Below are 19,732 nucleotides of genomic sequence, written 5' to 3'. Positions count from 1 at the left end.
TTTCTACCCCATCTAGTAGGGAAAAATCAGGGTATGACTCGACCTTTAAATAATATCCTGTACCTATGGGGAATGGGGCACGCTGCGTACGATGCCTCTAAAGTATAGCAGATTTTTATAGAGCGCTAAGACTAAATCTAAATATATTAAATTTTAGGGTATGGCCCTAGTATCAAACTTAAATTTTGCTTGGTAGTGTACTATATGTATTTATATGCTTTAGCTCTATATCTTGCGTGTAGTACCATCAATCAATTTTAATACAATATAAATAGTCGGAGATTATCTTATACTCTATATTTCGGTAAATCCTGGTAGGGTTTCGATGCTGTTGGAGTTCCAAATCTACGTGGAAAATAAGCCATGGCTTAATTTAATTAGGTTGCGAGTGGCTTAAAATTTGACCAAGTAGCCGTCTCTAGTAAGTAGCCCCACCCCACCTTCGGGACCTACCCCCGAAGTGGGTGTAGGTCTGCTCTCTAGAGACGGCTACTTTGAGATGGGCGGAAGCCCCAGGAATTACATTAATAGTAAGAGTCAATAATAATCCATACGCAACTGCACAAAGAACAATAAAATCAAGACAGCCGAAATTAACCTATATTAAGAACTAACAAACACATGCACCAAAATATTACCACAGCAGAACCATCTTCAACACAACAAGAGTTTGGGACCCATTCCCAACAGCATCATCCTAATACCATCATTCGCACCTAGTCTATTCTCCGTCTCATCCAGAGCATGCATGAGTTCCTCGTGCAGATACTTCAAGACATCCTGCGAGTAGGCCAGCGTCTGGACCTCCTCCATCTCAGCCAGGATATATCTCTTCATCTCATAGGGGAGGTTTGTGCCGGGTTTGCGGTTGAACAGCGCCGAGGTGATCCGGTCGGGATAGCGAGTGTGACTGAGCAGGTGAATGAGGGGGAGCGAGAATTTGCCCTCATCGAAGTCTTCGCAGAAACCTTTCTTTGACTCGTACTAGGGCGGGTGAGCATAGACCAATCTTAAAAGGCGAGAGGCGACTGGAGACTCACATCTGCAGAAGCCAGGTTCAAGTAGTCGTCCCTGATCTGGTAATATCGCCCAGTCAACGTGAGAAGCCGGCAAAGCGCCGTGTCCAATGGCCGGCTAATCGAGGATTCGGCGGTCATAAGACGCAGCATCAGCCGGAACAACCCGCCGGTCTTATTGTCGACCATGACGATGTACTCTTCCATTGATGGGCAGCGTGCGTGGTGCCGCCAGTACAGGTCGAGGCTCTGGCCGCGGTGGAGGTTGCGGAGTTCGTCTGCACTACGTTAGCGTTGATGCCAGGTAGGGCTGTTCATTGAATACAGTGGATGCGGTACCGACGAAGATATCCATGCACTCAGGGTTATAGAGCCGAGTCACTTCATGCACGGCATGGACGTAAACGTAGTTGGCGCTGTTGATGGTCTGGCTGATGCCGTAGAAGGTGTGCGTAGCGGGCTGGCCTCGTCGGAGGGCCGATGCGTCTTCGATGTCGTCGAGCCTAGGGTGCTATTAGCAGTCACATCTTGCGACCAAGTTGCAAACTCACATTAGCGACGAGTTATGCAGCATATGGACGATGTTCTTGATGCGCTTGAGGGAGCTCGGGGGGACCTGGAGCCAGTCATTCAGGAGGTCGAGCAGCTTGTTTCGGTTCTTCTTGGATGGTAGCGAGTCGATGTAGCTGTACGGAGCATCACAGATCTGAGAGTGTCAGACTTATCATCATCGGCAGAGATTCGGGTGGCTTACGTCACCTGCAGCTTCCTGGAAAGGAGCTGTGTATATGGCCATACTGTTGATGCTGGTGCCATGTTGTTGCAGCTTCGCTGGCTGAACGTAGTTGCCATTGGTGAAAGTACTTTTACTCCCCTCTGTACCGTTCTGTTTGCCGTTCCTGGAGTTGCGTTTCTTGAAAGCATGGTGAACACCGTTGCGGACACTGCTATCTGCGACAGCATCCTTATGCTGCACATGACCATTGTCGTCCTGGACTGCTGAGGCTAGGGGCTCGCGCACTATGCCCTCCAAGTTCTTCGGCGGGGGATACCCTGCCAACACCCTCAGAGCACCACGGGATTTCCCAATAAGCGTTGCGCGGTCCTCAGCAGTGGTAGCGAGGTCCGTACGGTGGTACCGACCGGCATGGGACATCCAAAACATGCTGCCAGACATTAAGGCCATGGTCATGACAAGGTACCTACGGATCTCTCCCGTCTCAGGCCCAGCCTGCCGACTCCAGGCGTCGAACCCATCCATCCACTTCTTTTCTCTGATGATCACTTCCTTCTTGATGATCTCCTTTGCTTCCTCCTCGGTGTAGCCATACTCACGCATCAACAACGCCACGCCATTCTGAAGTCGGTCCAGAGTTCCCGACCGATGATGCTCATCAAATTCCTTGGGGAAGCTATAGTAGTCGTTTCCCAGGATCCCTCCTGCGCATGCGAGCTGGGTGAGGTACTTGACGGACTCCTTCTCCTCGTCGCTGATGCGGATGTCATTCGTCCAGCATCCGACGGAAATGCCCCAGCTACCAGCGTCACACCACGTCAGTGAAGCATCGCAATAGATAGAGTGTAAGGCGGACTTACTTCCCACCAGATTCGTTAACTCGATGCTCAACATACTTCTCCCACGACATGTTGTTGTGTGTGCTCTTCTCCTGCGCATCGAGGTGTCCCTTCCACTCCTTCAGATGCCCAATGCCCGTGAAGGGGTCGACGGCAATAAAGTCGCGGATGACCTGCACGGCCATCTTGTTGATCTCGAACCTGGGCTCGATGCGCCGGCCCGACTGCAGCTCGCTCAGCATCGCGATGCCGAAGTCCTGGGTGAGCTCGTTCATCTTTTCGGCGCTGATGCTGTCGCTGACGTCTACGGGACTAGTTATCATCACATTCGTAGACCTGCCAGTGACGGGAGACATACCATCCCAGAAAAATGCACAATCACTGAGAACAGCATTAAGCGAAACCCGCTCCGGCAAACAATCCGGATACGCCCATTGATTATAGTGGCCTAGATGGGTGGTGCATGCCTGGAAGTTGAGCTTATCCTGGTGCAGTCCGTCAACTTCACAGGCGCGCTTCCACTTGCGTGTAAACTCTGCGCTCGCTTCAATGGCCTCGGCTGTGGCTTTGGAGCAGAAGACCGGGTAGGTGGAAAAGTGGTCGGCTGGGAGAGGGTCGTAGTCATCATAGTTGATCGGCACGCAGTGCTTCATGACATCGCTAATTGTGTCCATTTTGACGAGCCAGCCAAATCGAAAATGTTATTACTTTGTTATGGTACTGAGCGGCCTTTTGCACACCAGCCAGACTAGGCAGTGGTATTTATGTGTTGGGGTCAGCGCCCTCGCAAACTCCCCATATGGCCTCGGCATCTGGAAGAGCACTTAGCTTTGCTCCGCGGAGCCTTTTTTTTACTTTCTGGGATGTCACTGTAGCTATAAAGTCTACTGCAGGAGTTTAAATTGAATTATTTAAGTTTTGGAAGAGTACGACAATACCATGGCTACCCCAGCCATGGTTATCAGACCCAGATCAGATCTAAATGTAACAAGGAACTCGTCGAGCTCATATTACAGCGACACTCGCCTCCCATACATGGGTACTCCGTACATTAGAGCCTACCATATCCATCAGTAAACGACACCCAAAGCGGGCACAATGAGTATCTCCAACATGACCAGCACCGTATGGCCGGGTACGCCTCGCACCCTTCTCACAGCGGCATTCATGGATCTAATGAGTTTCCAACGCCTCAGACCTCCAGGTACCGGCCATCGAACATAACCACCTACCGATCCTGACAGTGGCGCTGCTTACCGGCATTGCCAGCGCTGTCTACATCAACGTCTCGTCTGTGCAAGACCCGTGCAAAGTCGGCAGCATCCCGACGGTAAAGAGACCGCGCCTTCTGGACGCGTACCGCTCTGGCGTCTGGTGGAGGATCTTTGTTCCAAGGCTTGTGCCGTACATAGAGGAAGGATATCACAAGGTAGGTGCCCTAGTACTCCGGGCCCCCCTTGCTGAATGAGATGGCCTTGCTGACCAACGCAGTACAATAAAAATGATCAACCGTTTAGGATCTGGCTAGGCGGGTTTCAGGCATACGCTTATGTCCTGCCGGAACGATACCTGGACAAAATCAAGAACATGCCTGAGTCGGAGGCGAGCTTTGCCGCCATGGCGAACAAAGTAGGTCTAGCCGCTGTCGGGCTGAACGGTTCATGAACTGACAGCCGAGCAGTACTTCCACACTGGGCTTCCTACCGGGGAGGTCAATAACCTCGTTCTCCAGGTGGCCTCGAAGCTCGTAAATGGAAATCTAGGTGTGTGCGGTGCAACTTTGGCCCGGACCAGTAGTAATTAACGTCTTTGATACAGCTACCATCAAAACACTAATGCAGGGCGAGGTCCAAAAAGCCCTGGCGAGGGAGATCGGCAGCCCAAGGCAGTGGACGAAGATAAATGCCTGGCAAGTCGCAAGAAAAACCACAGAAGCCCCCGGCTTGCGAGTGGTCTTCGGCGAAGAACTCGCCAACGACAAGACGTTCGTCACAGGCGTATCGGAATTTGTGTCCAACATCACTGTGTATGCGTTCACGCTGCGCTATATTAACCTTGGCCCGTTGCGGGACTTCATCCTGTACCTTGTGCACTGGCGACACCGCCGGTCCCTCCCTGCCGTCTTAACACCGCTGAATAATGTCATCACGGAGCGCAAGAAGGTGCGGTCTAATAGGCACATCAGCGACGACGAAGAATCCTTCGACTGCATCCAGTGGGCACTGGACCAGCCTGTTTCCGACGATTGCAAGACCGCCGAAGCCATCGCCCGCCGCCTGGTCGTCATATCTCTTGGCACCATCGACACAGTGGCAGGAGTCCTGGTGAAGCAGCTCACCCATCTTGCGTCGCATCCGGAGTGCCATGAGGAGATTCGCGCTGAGATTCGGGAGTGTCTGGCAGAGGATGACAATGGCTGGACCTTGAAGTCCACAGGCCGGATGAAGAAGCTCGAATCGTTCATCCAGGAGTCTCTCCGCATGTCCTCGGGGGCAATCTCACGTACGCACTTGCCAGCCCCTTGGCCTATATCTACATGTGTCGGTTGATTAATCACCACCTTATTCAACAGTTTCCGGGATGCGCATTGTCACCGGCTCAGGGTTTCGTCTTGACGACAACACCGTCCTCCCCAGGGATTCCTTTATCGCAATCCCGACGCGAAATATCTTGTACGACCCAGAGGTCTTCCCTGAGCCGGAAAAGTTCGATCCGTTCCGGTTCTACAAGATCAAAGAGGATGAAAAGAATGCTGGGTCGCGTTCAAACAGGCGTAAGTCGTAGAGGACCCGTCTCATGCATTATGTGTATCTTATTAACCACCTATACCGCCATTAGGGGATATCCGGGCAAGTTGGCTTGCGTAAGACACCTATTCCCTACGCCTTGATCGCTTTCCATGGTCGTTCTAACAATTTCAACAGATTTGGGTATGGGCGGCAGGCGTGCCCCGGCCGGTTTTATGCAATCAACGCGATGAAGACCATATTGGGGGAGATCCTTCTGAAATACGATATCCGCCTTGCTGAGAAACAGGCGCCGAGGATCGACATCGACCTTGATCCCATGCTTGCCCCTGTTCGGTCGACTGATTTGGAGTTCAGAGTTCGTGCGTAGAGGAGGCGGTTATGATGCTATTGGAAGATGTACGAAGGGTGTGCTTCAACACGAGTTTCTTGGCCAATTCAACATGGCCTCTTTCTCTGAGACTGCAAAATCTTATGATTTACCGTACCTATGTCGTACTCTTACAGAATTTGCGTAGCACTGGTCGAGCATGGTGTACGTAGAGCATCGTAAGCAGTCTCCTCGTCCGGCGGAAAATCCAGTCAGCGGCACTGCAAATGAGGAATGGCCTAGAACGGTCAGGCCCTTTTCCCCCTTGCTCTCACCCTCGAAGCAGTCTTTTTGAAACTCCTTGCCTGGCTAGAGGTAGCAAGGACGTCAGGACACATTATCGCAGTCCGCTGTTGGCAGGCTACTACAACCGATCTAGACTAACACAGAGCTCTTCCAAGGTTACACAAAAGAAGGCTTTGACTTTAGCCGGCCCGAGCCCAGACCCAGCTGTATAGCCAGAATTTAGCATTCCAGACACCCTTGGGTTGCGCGGCAATCAGGTTACACTCGATACTGAATCTGTGTCATACGGCTGCTTACCTACAGCTGGCTTATCCTGGATCTGGGCTCCCGACAAGTAGATTATCGTTTATGGAATCCCGACAACGTCACAGCGAGCAGTGGTGACCAGGAGACGGCAAAAAAATACGGGATAGTGTCAGTTTTCTGCCATCCCTTCGCTGTGGAGTCAGCATCCGATCTAGAACGATGCCTATGCACGCAGTTAATCCGTAGGCAGAGGGCGGGAAATAGTCCCTAACGTACATTCCTCAACACCCGCGGTACGTGCAACCTCAGCGGTCTGTTGTCCTGGTAAGAAGTGTTACACAGGCTGGATGCTGACTACTTAGCCACCCGCAATCGATTATCTAGGGTAGACAAGCTCCACACTAACCCCGTAGCGTGTCGGATTTCAAATCACCCTGTTGCTGAAACGCTCATTCCAAGGCTCAGACGAATATACCTCACCTACTGACAGATACATCATTAAGGGAGTTTTGAGTTCCTGCTGTTACACTAGATACATGCCACTGCAGTTGTACGGAATCTCTACGTAATGCGATTCGACCTACTGAAGGTACAGGACAAGACGACGATAGACATCTTCCAGTCTTACCTATCACAACAAGCCTTCCGCGATTGGAGCAATAGGCCTAGAATCCGGAAGAAGCTTCCGGCTCCATCCAAGCTTCCAGCACCTCAGAATCACATGGATGTGGCTGTCATATGTAGCCTCCACCAGAGCTGCCGCTAGATACGGCATTGGAGCTAGTCTAGACTGCCCTTAGGACCGGACCGGCGGTGGGTTTATCATCTCAAATAAGAAGGTAACCACAGGTGGAGGCCCTAGAGGTCAGCTAATAGGGAGCCGTCACTTATGCTTTATGATATTCAAGACTTCAGCTTAGGATGCGAACTGTTTAAGTCCCTTTTTTGTTGTTAGTGGGGCATTGTGGGCATTTTACTTCAACTGAACTAGTAGTCTACTAACATGGTCAAATTATGACCTCTCCTAAAGTTAGAGCCGGTAATTAGGGAATAGATCTAGAAGATTAATTATCCCGAGCTAGTTACAAGTTCGTTCCTAATTAGGAATAAGTGAGCTGATAAATGACCTAATTTCTGCCTGAGTGATGCCTGGGTGCCTGAGGCACTTAAACTAGCCGCAGTAAGACAGGAATAGTCTATTCTTAGTAGGGGGTTAGGTACTTAAGACCTAGCAGATATTATTAAACTTAACGGCGGTTGAATAGAGCCGCTCAGAAGTACCAAAGGTCTTTCAAAAAATTAGGGCCGATATATAATAGCTAAGCACCAAGAGGCGATGTAGTTAGTAATATATCTTCGGTAGCTTACGTTATAAAACTCAATTAACGTAGTTCACAAACGAGTCGGCCACCGCCTACTAATTCCTGCCGACAGGCCATATACTAGAGCCTTTATCAACCAAGCAATTGAATTTCTATCTAAAAATCAATTAGAAACTCGATTAGGACATTGCAACCGCCTATGTCCTAAATTATGGCAATTACTGCAGCGTGGTGGCGCCCGTACGCGCGGCCTATCTGCAGAAAGCGCGGGATCTATAGGAAGCGTATCCTAAGCTCTAAAAACCTCATTCTCGCGCTGAAATTGCTCTAGACCTTCCTAAATAGATAGCCCCTCTGCAAGAGCTAGCTGCCTATTAGAGCGCTTGCGTTTTTAACTATTCTATTTATTATTCGCACGATAATCGCGCAGTTTATCACGCGCAAGAACAAGCTTATTTAAAGTTATTTCATAATCTTTAATAATCTTGTTTAAACGCGCTTCTAGTAGCGGTAAGAGGCTGTACACGCGTTTCTTAAGCAGTTTCTTTGCAGCAGATACCTGCTTTTCTAACTGCTTTGTAGTATAGGGTGTTTTCAGCGCTGAATTAGTTAACTAACTGCCTAGTAGTGTAGGGGTCTTTAGTTAAATATTCAACTAACTGAGTACTCTATCTAGATTAAATAGAACTAGGCCTGCGTCTACAAAACTATTTCTAATAGTTTCTAGTTAAAAAACGCTTTTACGGGCAGCTAAAAAGGCCTTTAAAAAGTCGAATTTGTTAATATAATTAACTCTTAAACGCGCTTTCTAGTTTACCTACAATTTATACGCCTTTTTTAAAGGCATAAAGCAGCCAACATCCAAAGATTAAAGCTTATAGAAAGAATAAGCAGGCATGCAGATAGGAATCACATCATTTTCGCTGCAGAGCTAATTAAATTAAGACGTAAGATAGCTGCTATGGCTGTTAAGAATTAAAAGACGATATTTTCCAGTCGTACGACTAGAAGTAAAAGAAATAAAGATGTTTTTAAACTAGCGAAGGCCTATTTCGTCAGTAGTCCATCTATTAGAACTAACTTTAATCCTGCTATCGCGCGAAAGCTCTATATCTTTATACTAGCCCTATATATAGACTTTTCCTTTAAAAATAATGCATAGAGGAAGCATCTAGCCAGTAGAATTAATACATTTAATTAAAGTAACCTATTTCTAATTACCTAGCTGTACGACAGAGGCTTTACCATAGTAATTAGCTCTAGTAACTACTAGAGCAGTATCTGCTACATCTATAACAAAACTAGTCTCGTTAAAATTATAGATATCCTTCTGTGCAATTCTATATTACATTATAGTAATTTGTACGCGGTTAAACTATTCCTTAATTATCTTAGGGTCTTCGCATTTCGCTCGTTAATAATTATAGCGTCGACTATAGCGAGTTTTTATCTCTAGGCGTTGTTTAATAAAGTTGCTAACCTAGTTCTAGCCGACTGATTAAATAGGCGTCGTACCGCGCGCAGCAAGAAGAATATTAGCTATTTCTCGAATATAGAAAGATTGGGGAGCCGCTCCGCGTCGATTTAGCGATGAAATCTATTGTACAAGCGATTCCTCTTTACTTTAAGTTATTTTATAGCTGTTGGCACGTGTTTTTAAGCGCGTCGTTTTTCCGCGTAGTCGGTCCTGCAAGATAGAACGAGGCACATTATAAAGACGCGCTGCTTCACGAATATTGCAGATTTCTTAATTTTTTAAAGCAGAAATAGCAAGCAGAAGTCTTCCCTCTTGCTCTGCTGAATTTCTTAAATTTTAACGCGCTTTTGGAGGCATGGTAGATGGTTGAATTAAGTAGAACGATAAAACGCGTAGATTTTTGATGAGGTGGCCGACTCGTTTGTGAACTACGTTACTGGCTTTTTATCGAGTAGGCAGGTAACTTAGCAAATATTAAAGAGCTGGAAGAGTTAAACTAAAGTGGTAGAGAAGACTATCTAAGTAGTTAGGCCTATATAGAGGTCGGCCTTATGGAGGAAGTGCCTGTAGTTGATAGATTTCTAACTTATTTATGTCTACGCCTGGCTATTATCTAGGGCGTAAGCATTAAGTCGCTCTCTGATATAGAAGTAGATATGGAAAGGTACGCTCTGTACGGTACAATTATCCTGTTTCTGCAGGATATGGACATGTATAGCTCTGAGGGCATTATAGATGGTCTTGGCAGCCTTAGAAGAGGCGACAAGGTCCCGCGTGCGGCGTAGTCTATAGGGATGACGGCCCATCCGGTGCGTGTACCGTCTATCTTGGGGATCTGGACCATCTGAAGATACGAGTAGGACAATGGGGCAGGACTATATGCATCGTCCATGGGCGCTGTGGGTATGGCAGCAACATACAACACCCCAATCAATCTTCTTCTGAATCAAAACATGTATGGATGAAGTCTGAATTAGGGATATTCCACTGAAAAGGCATTTAAACCTTCTTGATACTCCCAAACAGGTCGAAGGTCGAAAATGCCATCGATTCCCGTATCATAAGCAGCCCTAAATACGAGCTACATTAGAAACCCAGCAACAGGTAAATTGGTTAGGATAGGGACATGAAGACATTAACATCAGCCGCCGGCGCGAATTTCTATGATAAGCAGGATAGCCTTGAACCGTATGTAGAGAACAACCAACAGGCTAACAGGCTTAAGACTTGGTTTGGCCTCATATCAAACCTTTACTTTTACATAGACCTCTAGCCGGATTTCGCAAAGTCTGATTGATTCTTTATAATAAATCTATCCAGAAACATGTCTAGATCAACCATTCATTGACTTTAACATTTAGAGAGTGACGATGAGCTCGTCCTTGGGGGTGCCTCATCGGTCAAGCACGCGATAAAACCTTTCCGACTCAATCCATCCCTCAGGACAATACACACCGCTCCGACTCATATCATTTTCGAGGGCCAGAAACATAAAGGCTGCAGTAGCTGTCGGTGTTACGGTGCCCATAGACTCGGACAGGGAATATAGCCGTCCGCTCTGTGATAGTGCGGGGATGGCCGTTCCGAAGACGACGGCGCGGACAAGGTATATGCTGCTTACCTCTATGCCATGCTTATCTGCAGCAATGCTCATGCACTGCGCATCTATATTGGGTCTCTTGCAGCCGGGGAATTTGGGGCCGGCAGCGCCACAATTTGCCCGGTGCATATCCTGCTGGCTAGCTCAATGCTTGGGTGGTCTTCCAATGAGTACCGACCACCTGGTGCACCTAAATTGGGATCACGGTTCCAACTGCCGCCCGTCACACACTAAGGAATGCCTGCAATATAAGCTGGTCGCTTGGCAGAGGTGGTACTGTGAGCTGTGATCTGTGAGAGGGTGATACTTCTCCGCGGAAGCAGCGTGATGTGCTGTCTATAAGGCTGACCTTTGTCAATGTGGAAGGATTGCTGCATTGATCCCAAAGGTCGGGGAGCTCCGTTCATTCTCTGCAGCATCTTGAATTTGCCAGTCCGTATTTACAAAACAAGAGCCTCTTCCTGTGAAACAACGTGCAATATCCTGCCTGCCGCAGTTGGCGGGAATAAAGACAATGATTTAATTGTTGCTGGGGATGGGCTACAGAGATTTCGACTTTCCTGGCCACCATCTAACCTTGGTGATACTTGGAAGGTATTTATTTATAGAAGAGAGAGAAACGAATTCCGTTCGGCTCCAGTTCCAAACTCGGTGTTAGCAACTTATCAACGGACAATGCCCTTGGCTTGTGCCATAGCAGACGTGCTCTCGACTTCAGGACCTTTCATACTAGAACGATAATCTGTCGTGTAATTTTCTTCTTAATCTGGATGGGCCCCCGGGTAAGAGAAATCTGGTTGGTGGGAACTGGGCAGCAGACTGTACCCCGTGCGAGAACAGGGGGTTAGGGCCATGGGGCTCCAGTGTTTGTCCAAAATATTCAACTGCTGATTATGCGCAGGGAGAGGTTTGAATTTGAGCGGCGGAGGCTGTGAAAGGCTCTGCAGCGCGTTGGCAAACTGCCAATGTATGCAGTCAGCCGGACGGGCACTTCGGAGTACCTGCTATTGGTCCGCTAGGATGTCTCCCTGATACAAGCAAGCGTTGATTTATCCTTCAGTTGAGTGGGGCCTCAGCTTAATGCTATCATCTGCATCCGTTTCTGGCTTACGACCTCCTTGCTGAGATACAGCGGGGATCACTGTCCCGAGGATCCGCGTACACAGTCCCCGTCCCCGAGGGCATAATAATAATCTTACTATAGAATGGAGCCTCGGCAGGAGCACTTGGCTTGGACTGATATGGCTTTGCATACCTACGCATCCGCGTATGTGGGACGTAAGATCCTTAGCTGGCAAATAGTACTATGAAGTCGCACTACTTCATCTCTTGGTATGAACATCGTCGAAGATATTATGAGGTTTCTGGGGATTCTTTTGGCTCATACTCTTCTTATTGATTCTGGTATTTGCTGGTGCGACAGATCTATCGATGCCTGAGCTACACCTCTGCGCAAAGGATTATATTAACAACACTGCCTAGCAGTCTATTGTAGCAGCAAAACACAAGTAGATGATTATGAAAAGGCTGGTCTGGATAGCAAAGCCCACACTAGAGACCAGGATGTCACCCTTAAGAAAAAGAAAGTAAGGCAAAATGGAAGGAAATTCCGTATACGAATTCATTCCATTCTACCCTTCAACTGACTTCCCCGCAAGCAACCCGCCTCCCCGCGCAAAACATCACCACTCACGCAACATAGTTCCTATCTTCTTCCCATCCGCTTCAAAGGTCCTCTTACATTCTGAAAGGCTTGGATTATGTATCCAGCCCCTCCCTCGGGTGTCCGCCGCACAAAGAGCACCCCCATCGCGAGATAGAATACAGCGACGATTGCAACAAGAGCTCCTTGGACCCCCTGCATGGCTTTACCACGCGAGATATATAATGAGTCACCCAGAGCCCTTTGTGCTCCAGACGCAGAGGTGTTTAGCAACGCATTCATACTCTGCAGAGAGCCGAGGACGGTCACTAGTGCGAGCGCAAGGGAGAAGGCACTCAAAGCAATCGCTGTCACTAGCATTGCTCTGTACGATCTCTTTCTAGATGTTCCTGTAATAGCAACGAAGAGCATAATGCCTGTAACGAAAAATAGGAGGAGATGGACTAGGGGAGGTTCACAGAAGAAGACATTTTCCTGGAGATGCTTGGCTTGTGGAAGGGTAGTGTTCAAAAATGTTTGAAGGCTGGATTGAATGGTAGAAGAGTTGAGCTTTAGAGGTTCCCACAGATCCTCACTGAGGTCGTCTAAATTTTTGCGGCGCAGATTCGAGACGCAATGCGTGGATGTTTGTGTGGAGGAATTTCTACCAGTGTAGGATGCTTCGGTTAGTTCAGTGACCGAAACGCAGCCTCCTGTATGCAGTCAGTCGATACAATATATACAGAGGTTCTGTCAATAAAGGAAAGTTGTCACCACTTACCGAAGTAACCAACTCGGAGTGACATATCATACGTCGTGTTTGTCGAGAGTTCAGCAAGGTAAATGTTACTAGACTGTGCTGTGGTCGACATGCAGCCGGTCATGACATACACTATATGCCATTAGAGATACACCGTGTCATGGATGGACGCTGTTCAGACTTACGACCCAAAATCAAAGCCACGAGATAGGATAAAACTGCTAAAAGCACGAGTAGGCATGCGGCCCCTTTTCCTTTTCTATTACCAACTACCCAAGAAATTTCGTTAGTAAAATTCTCAAGACGTTGCACTTGTCACAGCGGAAGCTCAACTCTCTTGCCTGGTTTCTCAAAAACAACCGTTTGTCTCTGTGGGATAGGGGCATATGTTGGTGCATATTGAGTGTCCGGAAGTGGAGGGCGATGAGTGGGAAGGTGAACTGCACTAGCAGAGGGAGTTGTCTTTTTCTTGCCAGTAGTCTTCTTCCCCGTCTTTTTTCCTGCTTTCTTCGCCCCTGCTTTGACCTTCTTGCGCGGAAGACTCGAGGTGCTGGGGTGGTCCATGGCTCACGGCGGATAGTAGAATATAATAATTTGACAGAAGGTCGCTAAATTCATATACCACAGTTAAAGCTGGCAGTTTCTCCAGGGCTTATCATCCCTTTATGTACTCTTATTCTATTAAAATAAATATTTGGTCCCTTAGTTCAGTAGAGAGTGTCTTGGGGATCAAAGATACAAACGTATTACGCCATCTCAATCTCAACCACTTTCATGTCACACATGGCATTTTGAGCCAACTCCACATATCCAACGGTTGAATTAGAGTAGTGGAAATGCGGTTTGCCCCGGGAGCCTTAAACTCTATAACTCGTATCCATACTTGGAAAGTTGCCTGCCAATCCCATATATTGCAATTCAATCAGTACAATAGCCAACGCATGCCAGCCCCAACACATGACCAGATCACCTCGGTAGCCTTGTCGACCCTTGTCACTGCATATCTCCAAACTGCACCTCGTATTTTCGAACAAAGAAATGTTCAGGAAGAGGAGCGGGCGTTGTTCAGCCGCAGCACATGCGACTTGGTCTTGTAGCCTCGACCAGCCTTCCTGCAAGCTCATATTCTGGATTGAGCTGATCTTGACAGAGTGAGGCTATGCCAGGCTCACCTGCACAAAGAACGAACCTATATTTAGCACCGGGCTATACATGATACCTGAAGATGTACTGGTAGACCCAGGCTTCGTCTTAAGGCGACGCAGACCGTCTCTGATACTGCATGACCCCTTGACCCATCTTCCTATACCCCAGCACACCCGAGAGCAAAAGGTTGCATTGAAGTCTACAGGCGTCAGAATCGCACTATGTCTACACACGAAACACCCATACTTGGGAATGAGCAAGGTAACGCTGCAAATCTTGAGCTCCAAGCGCAGCCAAAGCAGCTCAACGAGGCCAGGGCCATTGACGTGGTAGCTGTCCATGGCCTGACCCCATGGGCTTCCAACACTGACTCTTTCTTCTGGTTACGGGATTTCATTTCCAAGGATGTTCTCGGTGCCAGAGTCTTCACATTCAATTATGACGTTAAGGCAGTCTGGTTCTGCGGAGAGCCACTCAAGAGCATGCAAGACATATCTAGGGCCCTGCTGGTGGAGATCGCTGCTGTTCGGGAGCAGGTACCGGTGACACGCCCGCTGGTGTTGATCTGCCATGGGTTTGGTGGCTTTATAGTCGAATCTGTGAGTGTTCATTTCAGCAGACGATCTTCCTTCTGCTGTAGCATCATGTCGCTAACAGATTTGTGGAAACAAGTGCTTGAATAACGCCTTCGCACATGAGCCGCCATTTCCAGACATACTCGATTGCACTCGGGGGATCATCTTCCTTAGTACGCCACAACGTACGTCCGATGACTTACCCTGGGAGGCGCTCTTGACGCGCTGCGCGGTAGACAGTATACCTCCGTGGTTGACCCGAGGCGAGCTGTCAGATTTGGAAAGCCTTGTATGGGCACGGAGAAATGCATATATTCTGAGCGGTATCCGCAAGTCCTTCCGGGCTAGCATGAAGACACGCATGAAGGAAAGTGTGGCTGGGAAGATGAAATTGCTTTTCTGCTATGAAGAGAATCCGATGCCATCGCGCCAGGGTCCTGTAAGATCTAGCTCGCAACCTGTTACATAAGGAGAACGACATACTGACATTGTCTATATAGACTTTGACCAAGTACTCTGCAGCTCTTGGTCTCGGCGGCGAGAAAACCATGTTGATGGCTGGTTGCAGTCACCTTTCCATGGCATATTTCATCAATCGGGAGGATGCAAACTATAAAGCAATTGTCACTGCCATCAAGAAGACCCGAAAACGAGGGCTAAGTGATACAGCACCAGTCCCAACTCTTGACGGTTGTGGGTCCGGGTTGGACAGCAATGCCCAAGATATTCACAACCCATGGGCCAGGGAGGTATCTCAGGCGACAACTGTGCATGCCATCCCAAGTAATTCGATCGTGGGTCGACATTATGTCAACTTGCAGAGTGCAGTTCCGGCTACCATTGATGCACCTGAAATCACGGCATTCCCACCGATGCCACTGCGTGCAATGGGTATCCGTGACTTAGGTCATGATATATTGACAGCTCGTATGGCCATGCCTACTACGCAGTCGCCTGCCCGCCGCAACACCCAGGTCGCAACAGTGGCATCTTCTCCTCCCAGTTTCGCTAGTCCATCATTCCCGCGGATCAAACCTAGCAAGCAGATTCGCAGGCGACCCGTCGGTCAGCCCCCTAGCAGGCCAATGCCTGCACCAAGTATACCTGAGCCGGCACGTATCAGGCCATCAAACTCATCTGTTCGAGGGATCCAGCCTGTTACACAATCCCTACGTCCTACTCATTCTGCAACTAGACACTCAGGGCAGGATATACAGCATACTCAGCAGCCACCCACCATCTCTCCAGTTCCAGCGCTCGCATCAGGGCCTTCTACGAAGTCAGGCAAAAAGTCCGAAGAGGCACAGGAGGTTGGGGTTTTGGGTGCTGCAAGCTTGAAGGTCGGAACTGCAGCATCTAAGCCACCAGTCGCCCATCAACCAATAGGCAACCAGCCTGTGATCTCTAGCCCTGGCAGCTTTGACAAGAGGAACCAAGGAATCCATTTTACAACTACCAAGACCATGCCGACCGGTCCAAATCAGTGCTCCGCCCCGCATCCTACTTCAGGCGTCTACCAATTTCCTACAGTTGTGCATGCACCTGCTATAAGCCACACTTCAGTCCTTACGGTCCAAACAACGTCAACTCAGGTGCTACCTCGAAAGAAAAAGGCAAAAGCACCCCGAGCACCCCCAACCGAGCGAAGTTCCAAAAGCAGAAAAGCACCAGAGACAAAGTCGGTGCCGGAACGGACTCATCCACAGAAGGTCGACACAGGAACTAGACGACCAACCCCCCCTGGTGGGACCATCCCCAAGATTCCTTCAACGCATGGTCATCCCACTCTACAACAGGGTCAGCGAGAGCTGCAATCACGACCAACCCATCCTCCTCCTCGTAAGAGCTCCGGCTTCTTCAAGAGGCTTTTCTCCCCTGGCAGGGGTTCTGCACCTGCCCCCGACCCCACGAGTGCGCTCGACAACCCAAAGTGGCTCATATCAGCCGTACACGCCCCAAGCAAAGCAGCCCATTTCGGTAAGCCCTGGGGCATACTCGGGCTCACGGAAAAGCCCATACCAGGCGTATCAGGCTCCGTCAAATGGGCCCCTGCAGTATCATGACCCGCCCAGGCACGGGCAAGGCCTATTCGTGCATGGAAGCCATCCTCATAGTCTTTTTGAGTCAGGGCAGCAGCAACCTTGGGGACTTGGTAACCATATGGGACATGGTTATGCTCTTGACCATGGAGGAAGCCAACATTCTGGTCACAGTCATGGTAGCGGCAATGGTGCGCTTGCTTCTGTGAATGTTGTTAATTCTATACAACCAATCGGGCCATTGAGCCTAACGTTGCCGACACATCATGTTGAACCCACAGTTCCAAATGAGCCTACCAGTCAGATAGAGCCCACAGAGCCGGTGAAGCCAACAGATCCAGTTGGGCATACAGGACACAACTTGGGTCCATCTGAGGAACATGGCAACGATAGTATACACAATCACGATTGCAATTCAGCCCCTCAGCCCCAGAACCAAAGCAGTGGAGATGGTACTGTGGCCGCTGGCGTTACTGGTGCATTGATTGGATTGGGTGGTGCAGCCATACTGGGAGCAAGCATGAGCCAAAGCGAGGCCAGCGAGGCCGGCGAGGATAGCGAGGACGGTGAGCACAGCGAGGACGGTGAGCACAGCGAGGACGGTGAGTACAGCGAGGACGGTGAGTACAGCGAGGCCGAAGCTGCTGAAGAAGCTGAAGATAGTGAAGAGGCTGAAGAGGCTGAAGAGGATAGTGAACACAGCGAGGACAGCGAGGATGGCGAGGACAGCGAGGACAGCGAGGACAGCGAGGATGGCGAGGACAGCGAGGACAGCGAGGACAGCGAGGACAGCGAGGATGGCGAGGACAGCGAGGACAGCGAGGACAGCGAGGACAGCGAGGACAGCGAGGACAGCGAGGATGGCGAGGACAGCGAGGATGGCGAGGACAGCGAGGACAGCGAGGACAGCGAGGATGGCGAGGACAGCGAGGACAGCGAGGACAGCGAGGACAGCGAGGACAGCGAGGACAGCGAGGACAGCGAGGACAGCGAGGATGGCGAGGACAGCGAGGATGGCGAGGACAGCGAGGACAGCGAGGACAGCGAGGATGGCGAGGACAGCGAGGACAGCGAGGACAGCGAGGACAGCGAGGACAGCGAGGACGGCGAGGATGGCGAGGAGAGCGAGGAGAGTGAGGCGAGTGAGACTGAAGACGCTGAAGAAGAAGAAGAGGAAGAGGATTATGGATACGACGATGATGCTTATAGCCATGACGAGGAGTACTACGAATAAGCTACTTAGTATATACTATGACCTAGGGAATCCAGAGAGGAAACCCAATAAACCAAGTTTAACTCAAGCATTCATGTTCTAGCATGTTGTGGTCCCTTCTGTAAGTTGTCGCGAGAGACAATTTGTTTGACTTCCAAATGATATGGATGGCCGTGATATTTGAAGCTACCTATTCTCAACACATTGGCCGACTATCTACATAAAAACCCTCACTATTCCCATGTGGCTACTCTGCTTGGTAATATAAAATTTCTTCTACTGCCTCCATGAACGGTTCAGCGTCTTGAGCCTTTCTTGGAGTAATCAATTGATTTATATCGTATACTTCGAATATACCGGCGGTTAGATGATGAATGTCCTTTACCTAAACTACGCTACCCTTTACCCAGTCTAGATGTATGGTTGGTCAGGCCAGAAGCATAATTCACTAATTAATACAAAGAAATACTCTTTGTGGTTTACCGGGAACTGCATTTAGATAATTGCTACAACCTCCGTTTCCTATACTAGAGAAGGCGCTCCCTTAGGTATATGTATAACAATAAGGACCCGCTGTTGGGCTCATTAGTTCATACAATGGCCGCGGCTCATCCAGAATCCCGAACTCCACTGTTGTCTGTAAAGTAACCTCCGGAGTGTCGTCCTTATACCAGGTGGTGCTACTTCCATTGAGCGCGAACCGCCTCCACGGCTCGTCTGCATCCTGCCACACAGTCCACAGTCGATCGACCATGCCGTGATGCTGCCAGAATGCTGGGTCCTGCGGTGATGCAAAGAAGTCTAGCATGTCCGGGCCTAATGACCGATGGCCCATGGCATGTGGCCCAATGGGAATGGGTGGGTTTGGAAAACCACCCATGATATTCTGAAATTCGACGATGTCTGGTGAGTCAAGGAGGGTGTCCACAACTGTCTGGTTATTGTATGTCTGAATGACCCAATCATTAAGGCTTCGGACCAGGCAGCGGGGGTTGTAGTCGAAGGCATGGTCGGGTAGGGCGGGTTCATAGGACTCGTTGAAGGCGAAGGGCCCCATGTTGATGACCCAGTCTTTGAAGGGCCCTGTCCGTACACATCCCCCGCCTGCACCTCGAGGAATGGTTATTGTTAGACCAGGTTCGGGATTCAGCTCGGTAGGCTGCTCGGTAGCATTGAATTCCCCGTCGCCGGAAAGGGACGTTTCGGTGCCATCAAAGAGAGGGCTCGCGGCTAGATTAGGCCACATGACCCAATCCCAATAACTTTGGGCCTTCTAGTTAGCCGAGTCTCTAGGTGTAATAGAACAGGAGGACCTACGGTAGCGTTCCGGTGAAGCCGCACTCTTCCCTCAGGGCTTTCTCCCAAAGCCAGATGAAATGCCGATGCCATGGTAGAAAGATTCCGCTATTGTGAATTTGGAGCGTATAGTTGATATGGACCCTTGCTATTGCGTAAGAAAGAGGCATTGTGTCGCTACCGGATCTGAACTCACGCAGTGAAGTCATCATAGCGGCTCCGAACCGCGGGAACCTCTTCGACTGATAGCTCAGGAGGGCGATCCTTCATGCACTGGACAGCACTAATATAGGAAAGCCGGTCCTCTCTGCTCAGCTCGCCCCTAGTGGTCCATTTAGTAATTTAGCACCAATGGTACGTGTCAATATACCAACCACTCATGTCTGATGTCAGGACTGTCGCATCTCGGAGCTGGGCAGAGACCGAGTGCTTGGGTGCACGAGGCCGCCACAAGCACTAGAT

General features: G+C 49.4%; 5 protein-coding genes across 5 annotated transcripts; 2 read left to right on the top strand and 3 right to left on the bottom strand.

Moving 5' to 3' along the window:
- Window positions 1-654: 654 nt before the first annotated feature.
- ATEG_03568 (bifunctional terpene synthase/polyprenyl synthetase family protein) lies at window positions 655-3,265 on the bottom strand (the record flags this gene model as incomplete). Its single annotated transcript, XM_001212746.1, has 6 exons — window positions 655-984; window positions 1,041-1,299; window positions 1,376-1,519; window positions 1,568-1,722; window positions 1,771-2,551; window positions 2,613-3,265. The coding sequence occupies 6 exons, from the start codon at window positions 3,263-3,265 to the stop codon at window positions 655-657; spliced, it is 2,322 nt and encodes a 773-aa protein (XP_001212746.1).
- A 913-nt stretch (window positions 3,266-4,178) lies between these two features.
- Window positions 4,179-5,708, top strand: ATEG_03567 (cytochrome P450; the record flags this gene model as incomplete). Its single annotated transcript, XM_001212745.1, has 6 exons — window positions 4,179-4,220; window positions 4,273-4,354; window positions 4,410-5,093; window positions 5,164-5,364; window positions 5,430-5,454; window positions 5,516-5,708. The coding sequence occupies 6 exons, from the start codon at window positions 4,179-4,181 to the stop codon at window positions 5,706-5,708; spliced, it is 1,227 nt and encodes a 408-aa protein (XP_001212745.1).
- A 6,596-nt stretch (window positions 5,709-12,304) lies between these two features.
- Window positions 12,305-13,565, bottom strand: ATEG_03566 (uncharacterized protein; the record flags this gene model as incomplete). The annotated part of the gene is made up of 4 exons (XM_001212744.1): window positions 12,305-12,954; window positions 13,023-13,133; window positions 13,187-13,270; window positions 13,448-13,565. The coding sequence occupies 4 exons, from the start codon at window positions 13,563-13,565 to the stop codon at window positions 12,305-12,307; spliced, it is 963 nt and encodes a 320-aa protein (XP_001212744.1).
- Window positions 13,566-14,368: 803 nt separating this feature from the next.
- On the top strand, window positions 14,369-17,995 carry ATEG_03565 (uncharacterized protein; the record flags this gene model as incomplete). The annotated part of the gene is made up of 4 exons (XM_001212743.1): window positions 14,369-14,746; window positions 14,820-15,161; window positions 15,223-16,699; window positions 16,851-17,995. 4 exons carry the CDS (start codon window positions 14,369-14,371, stop codon window positions 17,993-17,995), a joined length of 3,342 nt encoding a protein of 1,113 aa, XP_001212743.1.
- Window positions 17,996-18,518: 523 nt separating this feature from the next.
- On the bottom strand, window positions 18,519-19,440 carry ATEG_03564 (tyrosinase family protein; the record flags this gene model as incomplete). Its single annotated transcript, XM_001212742.1, has 2 exons — window positions 18,519-19,236; window positions 19,292-19,440. 2 exons carry the CDS (start codon window positions 19,438-19,440, stop codon window positions 18,519-18,521), a joined length of 867 nt encoding a protein of 288 aa, XP_001212742.1.
- Between the last annotated feature and the right edge of the window lie 292 nt (window positions 19,441-19,732).

Source organism: Aspergillus terreus, genomic scaffold (genome assembly GCF_000149615.1).
Source record: "Aspergillus terreus NIH2624 scaffold_4 genomic scaffold, whole genome shotgun sequence".
Classification (NCBI taxonomy): Eukaryota; Fungi; Ascomycota; class Eurotiomycetes; order Eurotiales; family Aspergillaceae; genus Aspergillus; species Aspergillus terreus.
Note: the sequence above shows the minus strand (reverse complement) of the source record. Positions and strands in the feature narration are given on the sequence as shown.